The sequence below is a fragment of the Somniosus microcephalus genome, chromosome 14 (genome assembly GCF_052327205.1).
Source record: "Somniosus microcephalus isolate GS21.2 chromosome 14, FLI_Smic_1.0, whole genome shotgun sequence".
Taxonomy (NCBI): Eukaryota; Metazoa; Chordata; class Chondrichthyes; order Squaliformes; family Somniosidae; genus Somniosus; species Somniosus microcephalus.
The window spans coordinates 15,229,473-15,251,217 of NC_141000.1; the positions used below are offsets into that span (position 1 = coordinate 15,229,473).

At 43.1% G+C, this 21,745-nt stretch overlaps 1 protein-coding gene across 3 annotated transcripts; it reads left to right on the forward strand.

The window, feature by feature from the left end:
* The first annotated feature begins 1,759 nt into the window (after positions 1-1,759).
* rab9a (RAB9A, member RAS oncogene family) lies at positions 1,760-18,130 on the forward strand. 3 transcript variants are annotated; one of them, XM_086006272.1, is made up of 3 exons: positions 1,760-1,885; positions 13,189-13,216; positions 15,124-18,130. In XM_086006272.1, exon 3 carries the CDS (start codon positions 15,163-15,165, stop codon positions 15,766-15,768), a length of 606 nt encoding a protein of 201 aa, XP_085862398.1. In that variant the 5' UTR covers positions 1,760-1,885; positions 13,189-13,216; positions 15,124-15,162; the 3' UTR covers positions 15,769-18,130. The 3 variants fall into 3 exon arrangements, with proteins under 3 accessions (XP_085862398.1, XP_085862399.1, XP_085862400.1); XM_086006273.1 differs by having other exon boundaries at positions 1,862-1,930; XM_086006274.1 differs by lacking the exon at positions 1,760-1,885 and adding an exon at positions 9,992-10,144.
* Positions 18,131-21,745: the final 3,615 nt, after the last annotated feature.

The window sequence follows — 21,745 nt, forward strand, 5'->3', positions numbered from 1 at the left end:
CCCTACCTTCTCCTCATATCCCTTGATCCTTTTAGCCTTAAGAAATATATCTAACTCCTTCTTGAATATATTTAATGAATTGGCCTCAACTGCCTTCTGTGGTAGAGAATTCCACAGGTTCACCACTCTCTGGGTGAAGAAATTCCTCCTCATCTCTGTCCTAAATGGCTTACCCCTTATCTTTAGACTGTGACCCCTGGTTCTGGACTCCCCCGCCATCGGGAACATCCTTCCTGCATCTAGTCTGTCTAGTCCTGTTAGAATTTTATAAGTTTCAATGAGATCCCCTCTCATTCTTCTAAACTCCAGCGAGTATAAGCCCAATCGACCCAATCTCTCCTCATACGTCATTCCTGCCATCCCAGGTATCAGTCTGGTGAATCTTCGCTGCACTCCCTCCATGGCAAGATCATCCTTCCTCAGATAAGGTGACCAAACCTGCACACACAGTACTCAAGGTGTGGTCTCACCAAGGCCCTGTACAACTGCAGCAACGGGAGCAAGCGCAGGCAGCGCACGTCAACCCAAGCACCCTGCCCACCTGCCGTCTGCCCCACCTGTGACAGAGACTGCAGGTCCCGCATTGGACTCATCAGTCACCTGCGAACTCATTTTTTTAATGTGGAAGCAAGTCATCCTCAGGACTGCCTAAGAAGAAGATAAATGCTAGATCTTTCTCATCGCAGTCTTTTTTTTTTAATTTTAAAATTTGAACATTTTACAGTAAAAATCACATGTACAGAGCGCAAGTCTCAGCTCTTTGTGCAAAGATCATAGAAATAGAAATTTACAGCACAGAAGGAGGCCATTCGGCCCATCGTGTCTGTGCCGGCTGAAAAAGAGCAATCCAACCTAATCTAACTTTCTAGCTCTTTATCCGTATCCCTGTCGGTTACGGCACTTCAAGTGCATATCCAAGTACTTTTTAAATGCAATAAGGGTTTCTGCCTCTACCACCCTTTCAGGCAGTGAGTTCCAGACACGCACCACCCTCTGGGTGAAAAAAAGTTCTCCTCAACTCCCCTCTAATCCTTCTAACAATGACTTTAAATCTATGTCCCTGGTTATTGACCTCTCTGGTAAGGGACAGAAGCGGTTTCTAACTCAATGTACATCTTTGATAGATCACAAGCCCTCGTGCCTACAAGGCAGGGGTTCTCATCAAATCAAATCAAATCAATCAAATCAACTTTTATTGTCATTGTTAGTGCACAAGTGCAGTACAACGAAATGTAGGCTTGCGGCTCCCGAGAGTGTACATTTAGATTAAGACATTTAAACATTCAACATACATTTAGCTTGTAATACATTAACATAAACATAACCATGATAAAGTGCATTGGCAGATGTGCAGGCTTTAGAGTTTATTTGTGGAGTTCAGTAGGATGACAGCCCTGGGAAAGAAGCTGTTCCTAAATCTGGTCGTACGGGTGCGAATGCATCTGTAGCGTCTCCCAGATGGCAGGAGGGCGAACAGACTGTGGCTGGGGTGGGTAGGGTCTTTGATGATGGACCGTGACCTCCGTAAACAGCGTTTCTGGTATATGTGCTCTATGGTCGGTAGCCGGGTGCCGGTAATGCGTTGGGCAGTTTTGACTAACTCAATGTACATCTTTGATAGATCACAAGCCCTGGTGCCTACAAGGCAGGGGTTCTCATCGCAGATCTTGTGTTGATTGCAGACAGTCACTGGCTAGAAACAGCAGTGTGTGTGTGAGGAGAGGGAGCTGGCTGGCGGTCACATGACTGCCGGCTTTTCCTGGCGTGACTGTCAGCTGAGGGGGCGTCACGTGTTGGGGGGGGTGAAGCCACGCCTCCCCCTCGCGCGCGCTGACGTCACTTCGGACGTTGGAGCCGCCGGTTGTCGGGCTGCAGTGAGCGGGCGGTAAGTGTGGCTCGGCTCGGCAGCGCTGCGTCGTGTGTGTGAGGGGTAATCATTGAACTTTGTGGCGTCTCTGCACTAAAGTCGACGTCTGTCTTTCTCTGTCGCATATTTGTTATGTTAACGGCCTGGTTACTCCGAGCGGCCGCCTCGCCTTGTGTTGACAGCAGAAGCCGGGGAGTGTGTGGGAGTCGGACTGCGGCCCGGGCAGCCGGTGCAAACTTGGCCAGCCAGCACCGTGTGTGCGCGCACACACACAGGCAGTGCATCTGGGGCCGCTGGTGTCCACACCTCGTGTGTTCCAGTGGCGCACCTTCTGTAAAAGCGGGTCACCTGAAAGCCGGCAGCTACCCCCAGCTTCAAGCACTTGGGGCAATGTCCGTGCAGTTCAAGGCAGCATTAGTTGGCAATCTGGGGGCAGGGATTCCCCCCCTTGAGTCGCTCCGAAAGCTTGTGATTTTCCAAATAAAGCTGTTGGGACTATAACCTGGTGTTGTGACTTCTCACATGAGTCACTGTTTTGTTTGCGATTGGTGTCGGTCTGCTGCAGTTGCATTCCTCTCCCGGGCTGTAAATTAATAGCGCCAGCAATCATTAATGCCGGTGCAACACAAGTGCACCCAAAGGCAACGTACTGCAGGCGCTGGACACACTCGGCAAGTTGGGCAACGTCTGTGGAGAAAGAAAAAAGCGTTGATGTTTCAGGAGTAACACTTGTGTGATTTGCCAATCTTCAAAATCCTTTAGACTGAAATACTAAAAAGCAAAAAGAGGGTAAAGTGAGGAAATTAGACTTAATTCATTATTAGTGTTGCCCAGTTCATCTTAATTCATTAATAGTGTTGCCCAGTTCATAATTCATTAATAGTGTTGCCCAGTTCATCGTAATTCATTAATAGTGTTGACAAAGGGTTTGACTCGAAACGTTGTCTCTATTTTCTCTCCACGGATGTTGCCTGGCCTGCTGAGTTTTTCCAGCATTTTCTGTTATTTCGGATTTCCAGCATCTGCAGTATTTTGCTATCGTCTCATTAATAGTGTTGCCCAGTTCATTTTTTGACTCTGGATTATTTAGATCTATATTTACTGTAACTCATCACCTGAATGCAGTGTACAAAGTATTATTTGCCACATCTGGCTGCCAGAGTCTGTTTTCAAGAATTCTAAGTTTTTTTTTAGCATTTGGCTGTGAGAAGGGCAAATTGCATTGGTCTGCAGGAGACTGTTTAGTGCTCAAACTGATCAAGATTGAAGCAGATCATCGTGTTGCAGAGCACCACATGCCATCAAAGCAGGTGTGCATTCAAATTGGCTCACAAACCTACTTTAGTGAAAGGTGTGATCAAATGAGCAATCGGATGCTTTGGAGGCTGGGGAGACGAGGAAGGCAACAGTAGCTTGCATTTTATGTAGTGGCTTTCACAGAGAAAAATGTCCTTAAGAGGTATAATCAGACAAAAATGGATGCTGAGCCAAAAGAGGAGATATTAGTTGGGGTAAGCAAAAACTTGGTCACGGGGTGAATTTTAAGGAGGGGATGCAGAAGGGTTAGCCATAGAATGGTTACAGCATGGAAGAAGGCTATTTGGCCAGTTGAGCCTGTGCCGGCTCTCCAAGAGCACTTCAGCTAGTCCCAGTCCCCCGCCCTTTCCCCAGAACCCTGCACATTTTTTTCCTTCAGATACTTATTCAACTCCCTTTTTGAAAGCTGTGATTAACTCTGCCTCCTCCACCCTTTCAGGCAGTGCATTGCAAATGCTAATCACTCGTTGCGTTAAAAAAAGTTTTTCCTCATGTCGCACCCGCTTCAGGATTGTACCCTTTAGTTTATATATTTCCCCCTCATTCTTTCTACCAAAATGTATCACTTCACACTTTTCTGCATTAAATTTCATCAGCCACGTGTCCGCCCATTCCACCAGCCTGTCTATGCCCTCTTGAAGTCTATCACTATCCTCCTCACTGTTCACTATACTTCCAAGTTTTGTCATCTGCAAATTTTGAAATTGTGCCCTGTACACCCACGTCCAAATCATTAATATATATCAAGAAAAGCAGTGGCCCTCGTACCGACCCCTGGGGAACGCCACTGTATACCTTCCTCCAGTCTGAATGATAACCGTTCACCACTACTCTGTTTCCTATTTTTAGGGAGGGAATTGTAGAATGTGGGCCTAGATGACCGGAGGGGGGTTGTTGGGTGGTGTGTGTACAAAAAGCAAGAGTCAGAGGATTTAGGGGGAATTGTAGATCTGGAGGAGGTTATGGGGTCAGATGCTCGGCTCAGGGTCAAATAGGACACCAAGGTAGTGAACACTGGTTTAGTCTAAACCAATGGTCAGGGAGGGGGGTCGAATGGTTTAGTCTAAGACAATGGTCAGGGAGGGGGATCGAATCGGAGGCGAGGGTAGAGAGTTTGTAGTGGGGCTATAGACAATGGTTTTGTCTTCATGTTTAACTGTAGTAAATTGCAGGTCATTCATAATTGGAAGTCGGACAGTCTTGTCAGCACAGCAGTAGAGGTCAAGAAGGTTGGCGGGGAGGTCGAGCTGGGTATCCTTAGCATACACCTGAAAGCCAATTATGTTTTAAGTTTGTGCCGCTTTGTCTTAAGTGAAATGGAGGACGTACCAGAGGGGTAATCGAGATGGGAGAGAGTAAAGGTTTTTATTAGGACAAGGCTTCAAAGCTGTACATGGGGGAGTGGCTGTGCAGATCGATTGTGGCAAATGGAAGGCCAAAGGCTAGGCAGGTGCGATTTAGAAAGTCACTTATAATTGCACTAAGGGGAAAGTTTTTTTAACAGGGATTGACAGAAGGAAGTGGAGAGCAGTGAAGTCAGGGGAGAGGGCAAGGGGAGCTGAGTCAAGGATGTGGTTGCTCAGTGCAATCCGAGGGTGGATATTTGTGCAAAACTCAGTGAGGGTTGGGGGGTGGGGGCGGCGGTAAACAACAAGCATTTTAAAGGAGTGATGAAGTAAGGTTAAGTGCTCAAAGAAGCTGCTACCAGAGGAGTAGAGGGAACGACGGTGTGATTTGTTGACGAGGACCACTCCGCTACCATGGTGGTTTGGGCCAGTGAGGCGTTGCCACCCGTGAGCCAAGTTTCAGTTAGTCAGGATATCAATGCAATAACCCACAATAAGATTGGCAAGGTCCTTGATCGCAATTGAATGGATATTCTAGAAGGAAATACGGAGAAGAGGTGATGATTGGTCCACTGGGAGATCTAATGCAACAATGGCTGGTAGGGCGAGTTGGATGGGGAGGAGGCTGGCTTCCTGCAGGCACACTAGGCGGGAACATTGGCGAGAGGGGACCATGGGGTAGTTTGGGTTGGTGTGTGAGGTAGCAACGCATGCCTCAATGGACCCTTAGTGAAATGCTAAGAGAAGCACAGTGGGTAGTTGTAGGTTTATAATCGGGATTCAAGCCCGGAACAGTTGCAGCAGCGTAGAAAGGGAGAGGATTAGTGGCCCGATATATCAGCTGCACTACTTATTTTAGAGCTGACATTCTGATTCGAATCTTGTCACCAGCTATGTTGTATATTTCTATATTTGGAGGTTCATGGAAACGTGCATAAAAATTGAATTAAGCAATTGAAGTAAAATAGCGCTGGAGGCGCTTTGTGTATGGCGGGAAGAAATGAACAGATCATTTGAGTTACTTTGGATTAAAAGGGTAAAAGTTCTGTTATTTTCCAGTCTTGCACGTTGAGAATTTTAGTTGGGAAATTCCCAGTGATAACTTCTATAGGTAACCTCTTTTGTTCTTGGGAAATTCCCAGTGATAACTTCTATAGGTAACCTCTTGTTCTCTAAGAGTAATACTAGTCAATCTCCTTTTGGCATTGCACACGGGGAGTTGGGACCAAGTGGAGTCTTCAGGTGAAGTGGAGATTGGGGACCAGGACTAAGGACTTTGGGCAAGGTGTGCAGATGTAATTCAGTTCTCATTTTAAAGTCATACATTTTGTCAATACTTGGATTTGATTATTTATAAAGCAGAATAAAGTTGTTTATATCAATTTGGAAGTAGAGTTGATTGGAGCATAGGTGTTTTTCTGCAGTACAAAGTGAGGGGCCAGCAAAAGGAAGAGCTTGCATTAACAATCTCGATGCTCCAAAGTGCCTCACGGCCAATGAAGTACTTTTGACGTGCAGTCACTTTTGTACTGGAGACCAACACAGCCAATTTGCACACAGCAAGGTTCCAAAAATAACAATAAGGTAAATGACCAGATCTGGAGAATCAAAACTGAGATGCCACCACTGCGGGAGGTGGAATTACAGCATAACAAGTTTACATGGATGGTTATCATTACAAATATGGAGATGGGAATTTTGAATACAAAGTTGACAGAAACCTAACAAAGGGACAGAAGGTGTGCAGCAGTAAAATTGTAAAGTATGTAGTTCTTATTTTGTGCTTACATTGTGCAACACCCACTGCTAGCAAGATGGCAGCCATGCAGGTTACCTGCTCCAAGGTGTCTGTCAGTACTGGTCTGAAACACAATTCAAGGAGTGGCTTGGGATGATCTTCCTCATTTCTTTCTTCCTTCTATAGGGGAATGCCTAGTGCTCCAAGAGTAGCATGGTTGGGATTGGAAACCTGTGTCCCATCACTGTATTTTTGCATTGCTGTTCCAGCAAGGTGTGCCACCAGGCTGCTCTGTTGCATATGATTTTATATAATATCAAATGGATTATTTTCCTCCTCATTCTTCCTGACTTAAGGACTGTTCCCAGGCATCTTCAGATGTTGGTTGAGACAGATGCTGAGACACATGTGAGCAGATGAAGTTGTTTTCTGGTATTTATAAAATATATATTCGATTGGCTGAGGTTGCTCAACACTTCAGTAGAAGACAAGTGGCAAACCTTTAAAAGTATAATGCTCAACATGCAGGAATGACGTATGAGGAGAGATTGGGTCGATTGGGCTTGTACTCGCTGGAGTTTAGAAGAATGAGAGGGGATCTCGTTGAAACTTATAAAATTCTAACAGGACTAGACAGACTCGATGCAGGAAGGATGTTCCCGATGGCAGGGGAGTCCAGAACCAGAGGTCACAGTCTAAGGATAAGGGGTAAGCCATTTAGGACAGAGATGAGGAGGAATTTCTTCACCCAGAGAGTGGTGAACCTGTGGAATTCTCTACCACAGAAGGCAGTTGAGGCCAATTCATTAAATATATTCAAGAAGGAGTTAGATATATTGCTTAAGGCTAAAGGGATCAAGGGATATGGGGAGAAAGCAGGGACAGGGTACTGAGTTTGGATGATCAGCCATGATCTCATTGAATGGCGGAGCAGGCTCGAGGGGCCGAATGGCCTACTCCTATCTTCTATGTTTCTATAAATATCAGATCAGCAAGCTCAGACTAAACAAATGTGACTCAGGATTAACAAATTAAAAGCAATATAAAGAGGAAAAATGACAACTACAGAGCCTGCAAAGGGAAATAAATTCACTGGAATGAATATAATATGTAGAAACAGGTTAAAGGGGTGGGCAGAGAGAGGCAGGGAAAAGCATAGCAGAGGCTAAACTTAACAGTAAAAATATTCTTTCAATGCTAAAACAGTAAGGGGGCAGTCAGAAGCAGTGAAAACTACAAAAGGTGCAAATATAATTGAAATTGAGGATAAACATAAACAATTCTGTATGGTTACCTCCTCAAAGTATGGCTGAGGTAAGAAATAAATAACATGCCCTCCCCTGAGGTAACCAAAGTAAAATCAATAATGTCAATATAAACGAGATGCAGTTCGATAGAAGCTAAAAGGACTCAAAACAAATTGGGGATAGATGGTATTTACCCCAGAACGCTGAAGAGAATAGGGAGGAGATCTGGGAGGCACTGAGACCCATTATGAGGGAGACACACGAGATGTACCAGCAGATTGGAAACAGGCCAATGTGGTGCTTATGTTCAAACAAGTGATAAAACAAGTACAGATACATTGGGGTCTCTTTAGTTATCAGAAGTAAATTTGAAGGTCTGTACAATAATAACCTAGTAAATAGTAGCCAACATGAATTCAGAGAGGAATATAATACCTGACCAACCTTCTTGACTTCTTTAAGGAAGTAACATCCAAAATAGACTGAGGAGAGCTCTACATAAAGTACCCAAACTTCCAGGCATTTGACGGAGTCTTACATGAAAGGCTATTCGTCAAACTCCGTTGTGGAGATTCAGTCCCTGGGAATGGACAAGAAACTGGCTGAGGGGTAGAGGAGGAGTACTCGTTAGGACCTATGTTGCAAGTGGGGGAGGGGGAAGTACAGAGTGCCCCAGAGATTGGTGTAGCGTTGGGGACCCTTTGTTTTTCATTTATGTAAATGAAATTCAATGTAAAGTGGTTAGATTTGCTGATACCAAACTAGGAGGGGCAGTAGCATCAGTGGAAACAGCTCAGGTTTCTGATGTAATAGCAAAATACTGTGGATGCTGGAAATCTGAAATAACAACAGAATATGCTGGAAACACTCAGCAGGTCAGGCAGCATCGAGGAGAGAGAAACAGTTAACGTTTTGGGTCGATAACCCTTCGTCAGAACGTTCTGATGAAGGGTTTGACCCGAAACGTTAGCTCTGTTTCTCTCTCCTCGATGCTGCCTGACCTGAGTGTTTCCAGCATTTTCAGAAATTAATGTTGGCCAAACAAGTATGTACACAGATCAAGGACAGATGCAGTTTAATACAAGGTACAGCACATAACAAGAACAAAGGAGCAACATATGCACTCAGTGAATGGTGTTGAAATAGCTACGGATAAGAGACTTAAGAATCCTTTTCTTGACGTTTAACATAGCCAGTGCAGCAATCCACCAAACCAATAGAATGTTAAACTACATAGCCAACGTAGTAGAATATAAGTCAGAGGACATCATGATCAGACTACAGGAAACTTTTTTTTATCCGGGACCAGCGTGCTGCCGGTTGATCAAAAAGTCCGATTACAGAGAGGTATACTTACTAAGGTACGAGAGCCCCGTACACGGCCACAGATCCAGGAGTCCCTGTTGCATGGTAACAGGTGCAGGAACCCCGGTTACACGGCCACAGATCCAGGAACCCCGGTTACACGGCCACAGATCCAGGAACCCCGGTTACACGGCCACAGATCCAGGAACCCCGGTTACACGGCCACAGATCCAGGAACCCCAGTTACACGGCCACAGATCCAGGAACCCCGGTTACACGGCCACAGATCCAGGAACCCCGGTTACACGGCCACAGATCCAGGAACCCCGGTTACACGGCCACAGTAGTAGAGTCTGTGGATCTCGGATTGGCCTCCACAGCCACCTGAAGACCCACAAGTAGATGACTGATGAAGGACATACCATACTCTAATTCGAGTGGTCACCGATGATGATGAATATGAAGTAAAACTTACCTGAACCTACTCCTGAATTTTGCCGGTTAACAGAGATTTCCGGTTATTTAGGTGCCGGTAAATCGAGAGTTTCCTGTATATTGATTATATCAAACTAGTAAAAGGCAAATTTAAGATGGATATCGGGAAAATTTTCAGTGATCAACTCGAGGAAAGGGCTCCCCAATGGGGTGATGGAGAGGCAAACCCTGGAATAATTAGACACAATTGGAGACTTTAGGGAACTTCTGGGTTAATGAGTTAAAATGGTTGAATGACCTCCCTCATCTGTAATTAACTTGCATTATACGGAATGTTCTAGACAACTTCAGATATTGGCCGAGTAAAGTGCCGAGAGACCAGCAGTGTGTAGACTGGACTGTTCTCCAGTATTTATTAAATATGATTTCTCCCATCACCAGTACATGCCTCCTTGTGTAGAATTACTGGGGGGGGGGGGTGAAACCAGCACCCTTCCTTTCATTCTATCACAGTTCTCGGCTGTAAAGAAAAGTCGTCTCTCTCAATCATTTTTACAAATGAAATACAGACCTGGTGGGAAGATCAATTTTCAATGTCTTTTCAGTCTGCTTGCAAGTGATTGGGCAGAAAGTCACATAGGAAATGTCTGCTGTTGTGGAAGTGCTGAAAAGCAGCAGTCAGGTGCTGGTGTAAAGTAGTTAAGCGTTGCAGAGCAAGGTTGCATACCATACACTTACAATTGCAATGCTTTTTATATTACAGATGCATAAAATGTTACTTTTTGAAATCTGAGGAATGGAGCTACAATCCTTGACAGAACTTTTGTATTTTTAAAGTGGGAGCTGATGGGAAATACCTGATCTTATTTCACTGTTGCTACATCATGAGGTCCTTTATTTGCTTTTGAAATAATTTTTTTGTATTTTGGGCTGGCAACGAGCAATATTTTGCTGGTATCCCAAACTCAATGATTCTCGGCAATATGACTCCTAACCTACAACTTATCTAAATACAGGTTGAGTGTCCCAAATCCAGAGTGCCGGAATGTTCCGGACTCCGGGAAGATTAGTGGCAGGTGTCTGGAATCTGTAAAATGTTCCGGAATCCGGACACCCTGAAGGAGGCTTACCAAAAACGCAACCTGGGCCCAGGCATTTCCGGACTCGGAGCATGTTTCTGATGTCCGATGTCCGGAAATATCACAACACGTTCCAAAGTTCGGAAAAATCCAAAAACTGGCTTGGCCTCGGTCCCGAGGTTGCTGGATTCGGGGTGCTCAACCTGTAACTGACGTTGGATTATATGATTTGCAGAAATGAACATTCATACATAGGATATACGGCACAGAAACAGGCCATGCCGGTGTTTATGCTCCACTCGAGCCTCCTCCTGTCTTTCCTCATCTAAATCTATCAGCGTAACCCTCTATTCCCTTGTCTCTCATACTTGTCTAGTCTCCCCTTAAATGCATCGATACTATTCGCCTCAACCACTCTCTGTGGTAGCGAGTTCTGCATTTTCACCATTCTTTGGGTAAAGAAGTTTCTTCTGAATTTCCTGTTGGATTTCTTGGTGACTACAGGAAACTTTGGTTTATCCGGAGGTTAAAAGTCCGGAAAGCTCTATCTACCGGCAAAATTCAGGAGCCGTTTCCTATAAGTTTTTTACTTCTCGTTGCTTTTTTCCCCCAGTCAGGCTCTGCAAGGCCTGTAGCTAAGCAACAGCTTCAGCTAGAGACGCTTTTAAGCTGCAGCCGACTGTTTTGAAGCTGTTGCTAAGCAACAGGGTTTGTTGATTCACACGGAGCTGAAAATCTCCGTATGTTTCAACATTAGCGCTGGTTTGTCCGGCAGTTTTGATGGGACGGCAACAGCTCGGTCCCGTCGGTGCCGGATAGCACAAAGTTTCCTGTATCTTATACTGATGGCCTCTAGTTATGCTCTTCCCTACAAGTGGAAACATTCTGTATCCACTCTTATCAAAATTTTTCATAATTTTAAAGACCTCTATTAGGTCACCCCTCAGCCTTTTTTCAAGAGAAAAGAGACCCAGCCTGTTCATCCTTTCCTGATATGTATACCCTCGCATTTCTGGTATCATCCTTGTAAATCTTCTCTGCACCCTCTCCAGTGCCTCTATATCCTTTTTATAATATGGCGACCAGAACTGCACACAGTACTCCCACGTGTGGTCTAACCAAGGTTCGATACAGGTTTAGCATAACTTCCCTACTTTTCAATTCTATCCCTCTAGAAATAAACCCTAGTGCTTGGTTTGCTTTTTTTATGGCCTTGCTAACCTGGCACAACCTTTAGTGATTTGTGGATTTGTACTCCGAGATCCCTTTGTTCCTCTACCCCACCTCGACTCGCACCCTCCAAGTGATAAGTGACCTCCCTATTCTTCCTACCAAAATGTAATACCTCCGTTATCTGTGTTGAACTTCATTTGCCAATGATATGCCCATTCTGCAAGTTTAGTATTATCAGTGTCTGTTACAGTTCAGGCTTTCTTGTACTTTTAACTTATGGAAACTGCCATTTTGTAGTGGACACAAGACCAAGTTTCCTATGACACTTGCACCTAGAATCATACAGCACAGAAGGAGGCCATTCGGCCCATTGTGCCTGTGCTGACATGCATGAATGAAACCTGCTGAGTGGGATGCAAGCAATCTGATCAGAACTGGTGAAGCCGTGCGAACGGCAGCTAGTTCTAAAATATAAACTAAAGCAGGTGGCTGGGTTTGGAATCCGACTGAGTGGGCACTAACAGTTATTTTTTCTTGTGGTTCAAGCAGCTGGTCTGTACTAACTGAAGCCAATAATACCAGAATGTTGCCACAGACTAATATAGCACTCAATACTTTAATAATGTATTAAATCACACTCGGTTACAATAACAAAAATGACACCTGGGATTTAATTATTTTCCTGTGAAAATGGGCTATAGTGAATATTCACTAGATTCTTTGAGGTTCTTAATCTGCTGTCGGAAGGTGTACAGGATATTTGCTTAAATAGACAGCTTTGTACAAGATGTGGTTTAAGTTCTTTTAGGACCAATCTATTACACTTAATGAGATTGATAGATTAGTACATCCAAGAAGAAAACAGTTCCAAATAAGTAGTGAAATAGCAGACCCGTAAAGCTGGAAAAGTGAGACACTTGCTGACATTGAGCAAGTAAATTATTTATAAGACTTGCATTTATGTAGCACCTCTCGCAATCTCGACATCCCAAAGCACTTTACAGCCAATGAAGTACTTGGTGTGGTCACTGTTGTAATGTCCCAAACACACCAGCCAATTTGCGCACGGCAAGGTCCTACAAACAGTAAAATGATAATGACCAGCTAATCTGTTTGTGATTTTAGTTGAGAGATAAATATTGGCCAGGACACCAGGGAGAACGCCCCTGCTTTTCTTTGAAATAGTGCCATAGCATCTTTTACATCCACCCGAGAGAGCAGACGGAGCCTCGGTTTAACATCTCATCTGAAAGACAGCACCTCAAACCGTGCAGTACTGCACTGGAGTGTTGGCCTCGATTTTGTGCTCAAGTCCAGACTTGAACCTATAACCACCTGACTCATAGGCAGAAGTGCCAGCAACTGAGTGAGCCATGGCTGATGCTAAGCGTTTACCTATAATCTTGCGGGGGTGGGTGAGTGTTGATCTCGGTTAAGTTGTGTGGGACTTGGAATGAAACCCTGACTCCAGGTGCTATTTTAGGCTGCTGCTAAACAGCTCCGAACTTTGTTAGTTGGACCATGTTGCAAACAAATTTAGGTTCGATATTGAATTATCACTATGTATAAATATATACGTCGAGGTTTTTAAAAATGCTCATTAAGTGATGAGATCTTGTGAATGATTAATGTGGTAATATAATCCACAACCTTTTTTCACCTTTAACTTTTTTTTACACAGGAATCTAATGATGTATTAATCTGAAAAGGTAAGGAATATTGACTTACTATTTTTCAGTTTCTGTAGGGCTTTCTAACTTTAATTAATCTAAACATTAATTTGCTGAAATATGAAAGCTGAAAATGTTCACTTGTGCATTTTTGAAGTGTAAGAGGTGGGGAACAATTTTTTAACTAAAGTGCGATTTTGTTTTCTTTGTAAAGTGTGTGTTTGGGGTTTGTATATATACATTTGTAGAGCCAGAGTGGAGTTTTGTATGGTGGCTGTGGCATAAGGAGTCCAGCTGACCTCAGACTGAGTAAACCTTCAGCATTTTATAGTCCTTTTTGAAAGTTGGGATTACTTTACAAATTTAAAATACTTCATTTGTTATGCAGCTTTAGTCTTGAAGGTGCTTTTGATTTCAGTGACCAAGTCTCATTTGCAATAGTTTACCATGGTTCTTACTAATGTACGCACGTGAGGAAGAGATAAAGGTGACGCTTAACATAGACTTGTGTAAATGTATATTTAAAAACTTGAGTCAGTGGAGTTGGTAATCTCATGATTGGTACAGCTTTTATGATGTAAGCACTCTGGGGTAGTCAAGTGACAGGAAGAAAGATTTTATTTAGAGATCTGGTATTTTAGAGAGAGAATAACCAATTGTTAGAAGTTTGTTTCAAGATTGCGACACAAACTTGAAGAGTTCAGATCATGTCCAAACAGAGAGCTGGTTATAAGTGAATTGAGTGTATCATAGCCTTGAATATATATCCCAACTTTTTAAATTTAGTTTTACATAATTGTTTGTATCTTCTGGTCAGAATTTGGACATCTGGCTTTGGATCACATGATGGAGAAGGGAACTTTCCAAGATTTAGGTTAGACCAGACTTTCAATGTCTGCTGTTAAGTGTAGTGGTTAAGAGAACTTGCATTGCACCACTGTTTGTAAGCTGAAAATTGTGTATTTCATCATTCAGCTGTAGTAGATTTTCAGTCAATCTGTACAGATATCATATACTTCAATTTGGTAAAATGTGTTCACAAAAACAAAGTGTGTCTGAACCAGAGAATATTTATATCTTGTCACAAGAAAGATTTGTACTCCTGCTGTCAACATATTTTAGCACCAACATGTTATGCCATTACATTTACTGTAATGAGTCTAGATTTTAAACTTCCTAACTCTCGTCAGGTGCCGAGTTGCTTTTCAATACGAGTACTGCTGGTCCAATCCAGCTATTTCCATGTCTGAGTAGCAGGGCTACCTCTAATTTCTCCAGTGGGTTTTGGATATACTGAGACCATTGTGTACAGGCATACAAATATTCTGTACACTAAGTTCTCACATTGATAACCTGTATAATATTTTTGTTAAACTTAATAGAACTTGTTTACAACTCGTGCTTCCTTTTTTAACATTGGACAAGCCAGAAACTACCCCATATTTTGCACTATCCAAAATGATTTTTGAGAATGAGCTTTCAGTTTGTATGTAGGGTTATCTTTATCCATTAACCATGGCCTATAATGTCCAGTATTTGGTGTTCGTATACATTTTAAAATGTGCCTGCACAAAAATAGTAACATTTTGTGTGTAAATTAATGCATTGAACTTGCATTCTACTCGGAGATTCTCTTCGTTCCTTGCCCCATAGCCAAATGATAAGATGACCAAGGTACGACGAGATCTTTTGTCAGCTTTTCGCCTAATTGCTTAGAGGCTCATCAGTGATGTGGGGTAATTTGATTTTTTTTTTCGCCATGCACCCGCCCTCTGAACCAGCGCTTCCCCCGCCTGCTGTCCAGCAGCTGTAATTGATAGACTGACAGATTGAAACATTACTAACACTGTACCACAGGGTGTGGTGGTACATTTTTGATCACTTTTAGTCTTTATATCTCCATGAATAGATGGCAATGAACACCTGTGTTGTGTGTTTTGTTATAGGCTGTTTTGATTTCGTTATTTAAAACATTTGAGGTTACCATGGCTGGAAAATCAACCCTACTGAAGGTGATCCTACTGGGAGATGGTGGAGTAGGAAAAAGTTCACTCATGAACAGATATGTGACCAATAAATTTGATATACATCTGTTTCATACAATAGGGGTTGAGTTTCTAAATAAAGATTTGGAAGTAGATGGACATTATGTGACAATGCAGATATGGGACACTGCTGGTCAAGAGAGGTTTAGGAGCCTTCGGACACCATTCTATCGAGGCTCAGATTGTTGCCTCCTTACTTTTAGTGTGGATGATCACCAGAGCTTCCAAAATTTGGGCAATTGGAAAAAGGAATTCATCTACTATGCAGATGTGAAGGAGCCAGATAATTTCCCATTTGTGGTTCTAGGTAATAAAATTGATGTCAGTGAGAGGCAAGTTTCGGCAGAAGAGGTTCAAGCTTGGTGCAAAGATAACGGCAACCATCCTTATTTTGAAACGAGTGCTAAAGATGCCACCAATGTTGCAGTGGCTTTTGAAGAGGCTGTTCGACGAGTTCTTGCCGCCGATGATAGATCTGACAATTTCATGCAAACGGACACGGTGAATCTAAATCGAGGGAAGAAGCACAGCTCCTCCTGCTGCTGACTGTGACAGGGAAGATGCGATGAACTCTCCACTGTGTGCCATTGATTTACTGACTGCTGTTGACTGGGGGTCGTGCAAATCTGCTGGAGCTGTTTTGAGGAAACCGGTGCCAACCAGCTGAAGAAACTGAGTTCCATTGGTTGTGAAAGGAAATGGACACACACACACACACACACACACACACACACACAACTAATGTGCCGAGTTATCCGCAGATAACTGACTTAATCAATGGTCAGATGATGGGATTAGACAAAAGGGTTTTGTGAATTTAAAATCAACTTTTAAAAATGGCAAAACTACATGAGCTTTAAATTAAAAATAAAATGAATTTGGTGTTGGTAGTACAATATTTTTAACTGAAGTATAACCATTTTTTTTGTGCAACACCATACTGTAGCTTGCGATAATGGTTGGAAACTTGGAATTTAATTAACTCTAAACATTTGCCATTTGTGTAAACTGCTGGTTCCCACAAAACTTCCCTTCTGTATTGGTGCTTCTAATCTGACCCTGAAATATGCTGTGATGCACTGTTAATGATTTTCTCCCCTCCTTGACACAGGAAACAAAATTAAATAAGTTCTAGTTATTTACTGATATTGGCTAGAAACCTTCTGTCTATTCTCATTCCCTAATTTTCACACTTGTGTAAATGAAAGGTCCACTGGTGAACATGATTGTTTTCTGCTGAGCAATGTACTTGCAGGTACTGAAAATGGCATCCACATGTCGAGTTTGATTTAAGTTTGCGGAATGTTGCAGTGTCCAATAACCATGAGGTACTGTTCCGTCGTTGGCTTCATTTAAGTTTGAGGAAAGGTGGAGGTTTGCTCAACAATTCTGGGTTAGTCAGCTGCCAGGGCTCATTTTGTTAATGCACAAATAAATCACGAAGCATTGAGATCACATGAAATGATATAAAGGTATAGTGTATTTTGAAATGACCTGTCAAGAACTGAAATAAATTCAATTCTGCTTTATATATAAAAAGTAACTGTTCAGCACCATTACATGAAGCATCTCTGCATTTATTTTTTTCTTTCCTCAGGGTTAACTAACCAGTAAAACAAGTTATTCTTGTAGATGCTTTTATATTTTGGGCAATGATATGATGTCACATGTACCAGATTCACAGAAACTCCACAGTGCAGATAGAGGCCATTTCGGCCCATCGAGCCTGCACCGACACATATCCCACCCGATCCCCGTAACCCCTACACCAACACATATCCCACCCTATTCCCGTAACCCCACGTATTTAATCCCCCTAACACTAAGGGTCAATTTATCATAGCCAATCAACCTAACCCGCACATCTTTGGACTGTGGGAGGAAACCCACGCAAACACGGGGAGAATGTGCAAACTCCACACTCCGAGGCCGGATTCGAACCCGGGTCCCTGGTGCTGTGAGGCAACAGTGCTAACCACTATGCCACCGTGTCTGCCCAAATAATAGGCAGATAGATTACATATCTATTAGACTGACTTGGCCTTTTTAATTACTACACCAATTTTTAAATTGTACTTGTATGAACATTGGTATGTCTAAAGATCTTCCAAGATTTGAGACTGTTGAACAAGATGGGATTTACAACCACTGGCTTGTGGCTTAATATTTTTAGATTTTGGCTCTTTCTGCTGCTATATGTTCCATTGTATGCCAAAGCTGGGTAATTTTTATACGTAAATGTTTATTTTCTCTCTCCCTTTGTGCAATCTTGTCTTCCTTAGCCAAGAGTATTGGTTGCAAACCTGCTCCAAGGCCTTTGCTGCTGGGTGTTAGGTGTGCAACAGCAGCCTGGTTGTCCAATTTTTCCCTTTCTCCCTGTGGTATCTTCCCATAGTAGCATAGTTGAGATCAGGAGCATGGCATGTGGGAATCATTGAGACAACTTCGGTTTTAGCACCCTACGGTGCAGTTGGAAGACTCAACATGATGGACCAGTGTTAAGCACAGTGACAGATGTATTACTGAGTGGCCGAACCAGGCTATACTTAGTAAAACAATGAATTCAGTTAAAGTAGTGAACGGCAGAATGAAACCCAACAATAAAAATGCTGTACTCCTACGCTTTGCTGCAGTAAACATGCTTCTTGTAATAGTTAAACTGTCCCATTTACCACACTAAAATCTCTACCGTCAACCTTGGCTGATAAAACACTGCTGAATTAGGAAATGGAAACTAGTTGGGAATAAACATTTTAATGGTGGTATGGGTTACATTGTTAACAAATCACTGCATTTCTTCTACTGAAAATTGAGTGGCCATTCCTATACATGTCCTCTTTCCAGTTTGTCACCACGCTTTCTGATCACTGCTTTTGTTAGTCGCTGTATAAAATTCTTCAATCACTTGCTCATTTTTTTGGTGTCTTTTTTCAGTAACTGAAATTTCTCATGTACAAACTAAGGTTTTTAACAATTTGTGAAATATGTAATCTTGATTTTCAATCACTTTATTCACTGATTTGTAATACCTTCATTTAAAAATTTTACTTGAAAACCTAAGTCTATCCCAAAAGCATGGGCTTGGACTTGGTTCTCTGGATGCAGGTTTCAGCTCAGTGGTCGCATTCTCACTTGACTCAAGGTTGTGGGTTTAAACCCCACTCCATAGACTTGAGCGCATATTCTCGGCTGACAGTCCACTGCAATACTGAAGGAGTGCTGCACTAACTTTCAACTGCGATCTTAAACCAAGTTTCCAATTTCTCAGGTGGATGTAAAAGATCCCATGGCATTGTTCGAAGAACAGGAGTGCTGCTGTCCTGGCCAACATTTATTCCCTCAACCAACATCACTACAACAGATAAACAAAAGCAAAATAGGGCGGAGGCTGGAAATTGGGGTGGAAATATTCAGCAGGTCAGGCAGCATCTGTGGAGAAAGAAACAGAAATAATGGTGCAAGACAAATGGGGGTGGTAATGAGACAAGTAAAGAAACAAAAGATGGGTCTAGAGGAGGTGTAAATGGCGACAGCCGCTTCATTACCAGCACCTGCTGTCCGGGCGGGGGGGGGGCGGGCGGCGGGGGGCGCGCGCGGGAAAGCAAGTGGTTCTGATCTGAAGTTACTGAAATCAATTTTAAGTTTGGATCGTTAAGTGCCTAATGGAATGATGAGGTGCTGTTCCTTGAGCTTCATTGGAACAGTATAGGAGGCCAAGGTCCGAGTGGGACGGAGAATTTAAATGACAAGCGACCAGAAACTCGGACTGGGGGTGTTCTGCGAAGCGATCACCCAATCTGCGTTATCTCCCCAATGTAAAGGAGACTGTGAGCAGAAAATATAGTATACTAAATTGAAAGTACAAGTAAATCGCTGTTTCACCTGGAAGGACTGTTTAGGGCCCTGGACGGTGGGAAGGTGAAAGGGCAGGTGTTGCATCTCCTGCGCTTGTATGGAAAGTTGCTGTGGGAAGGGGAGCGGGTATTGGGGGTGATTGAAGAGCAGACTAGGGTGTCGTGTCGAGGGGGAACTGTCCCTTCAGAATGCTGGAAGGGGAGGGGAAGATGTGTTTGGAGGAAATGGCAGAGGATGAATGTGGAGGCTGGTAGTGTGAGGACAATGGGGACCCTATCGTGGTTCTGGGAGGGAGGGGAAGGTGTGAGGGCAAGTGCAGGAAATGGGTCAGACCAGGTCAAGGGCCCTGTCAACCACAGTGGAGGGGAATCCCTCGAGATCTCTGCAAACATTAAACTTGATATTTTCGGATTGGTTCCTGGAAGGGGAGGAAAAAGGAAGACTGGTGTCGAAGGTGGCATTGTCATAACAGATATGGTGAAGAAACTGGGAGAATGGAATCGAGTCCTTACAGGAAGCGAGGTGGTAGTGTAATCAAGGTAGCTGTGGGAGTCGGGCTTATACGAGATACTGGTTGACAGCCTATCCCCAGAAATGGAGATAGAGAAGTCAAGGAAGGGAAGAGTCGGAGATGCGCCATGTGAAGGCGAGGGAGGGGTTGAAATTCGAAGCAGTTGATATTTTTCAGTTCGGGGCAAGAGCAGGAAGCGGCTCTGATCAATGTACCAGAAAAAGGTGAAGGAGGTGGACCCGAGTAGGATTGGAACAAAGAATGTTCCACGTATCCCATGAAACGGAGGGATAGCTAGGACCCATATGGGTTCCCATAGTGACACCTTTTATTTGGAGTAAGTGAGTGGAGTCAAAGGAGAAGTTGTTCAATATAAGAACAAACTCAGCCAGGCAGAGGAGGCTATAGGTGGATGGGGACTGGTTGGGCCTCTGTTCACTGAAAAAGTGGAGGGCCCGCAGACTGTCCTGGTGGAGGATGGAGGTGTACAGGGACTGGATGTCTATGATCAAAAGGAGAGGGTTAGGGCCAGGAAACTGGAAACTTACAGATTTTATTTCACTAAAACATATTTTCTGGTCACTTAAATTACCTGCCGTGCGTCCCTACGTTATAACAATGACTAGACTTCAAAAAATACTGCATTGGCTATTGAGTGCTTTGGGACATCCTGAGGTTATGAAAGGTGCTATATAAATGCAAGTTCTTGCTTTGATAGTTTTAGCAGTGATGCTGTTAGCTGAAAGCAGGTTCTACAGTCTGACCATCTGCAATGTGAACAGTTTCCAAGACTGCATCAGGAGCCTGTCCTTAACAATTTTTTTTTTTGGAAAATTATTTGGAGGGAATCTGGAGGACAATTTTTCAAGTAAAATTTATATTCTGTTTTCTTAAATAGGAGGTTGTGTGTGCAAGAATATAGCAGACTATACTGATTACACACCTGTTGCAGCTGGTGATTTCCAATTATCAACCTCAGAAAGCACATTAAGCTGAGGTTCTTTACCCTAAAAATGTTGAATTTTGAAAGCAAATAACCTTTAACTATCTCTTTTTAAAATAAAATGAAAGCATTCTAATTATTAATACTTGTAAGGGGAGAAAGATGGAGAAGAGTAGACAGATGGAGAAAGACAGACACACAACCTTCCAGGAACCAATCTGAAAATATCAAGTTTAATGTTTGCAGAGATCTCGAGTTACAAACCCGTACTGCCAGTCCTGCTGCTGGCAGACCTACCCCTTCCCCTTCCTGTCAATCCTGACAGACGCCAGTAAGCCAAACCTCATGTTCGTTCGTTCCTCCCTCCACAGTGATGCTAAATCAAAAGGTTTCTTCCCTGTCCGAGCCCATGCTGTAAAGTGCCTGCATCCCCACTGGAGTTCTGTCAAAGCCAAGGGCCATCGCCCAGTGCTGCCAAAGTGCAGAACCACCCCTGGTGCAGCTGAATACCACTTCCTCAACCCATTGCTAAATAACACTGGGAATTTCCATGGGTGTTCTGGTGTCCTGGCCGAAGATCAGTGGGTGTTGTGGAGAAACAACCATTTACATCATTTCTCTGGGGTTTCTTAACTTCTGCTGAAGTTACAGCAGGAAAATTCTGCCTCCAGATATCTAACTTAAACATCTTGGTTTGTATGTGCGACTTTAAAACTGGAGATGTATATAGATGCCCCTCATTATGGTTTTCACAGAATAATTATTGGAATTGTGAAATTCATTCCTGAAGGCACTAGTAAAAAACCGCACAATACAAGATAATTGGAATTTCACTTATTTAATCACTAAATCAGTGGCCTAGATGTTATCCCCTACATTGCATAAATATAAAATAGCATCTCATCTGACTCCACATAAGCAACACAACAGTGTGATCTATGTATATAAAATACCTAATTCTAAAATATTGTAAAAGGTTACAGGAAATGTGATTTGAATTTCAACAGTGATCTTTTTCAGAAATCTTCTCCATTCTTTGTGGGCAGCATTTATTTGCAACACCTGTGGGTTGGACCAGATTTCTGATTGGTCCCCTTGGAGGACAAAACACAGCCAACATTTTGGAATGTGTAATTTGATCCTGCCTGCTGTAGAGTACCTGCAATGTGTAATTTGATCCAGTCTTGTCAGGCAACCTACAGAAAGTGGAAGTG

Excerpts from the sequence above, each read along its gene's own strand:
- rab9a (XM_086006272.1), top strand. The coding sequence starts at position 15,163 with ATGGCTGGAAAATCAACCCTACTGAAGGTGATCCTACTGGGAGATGGT.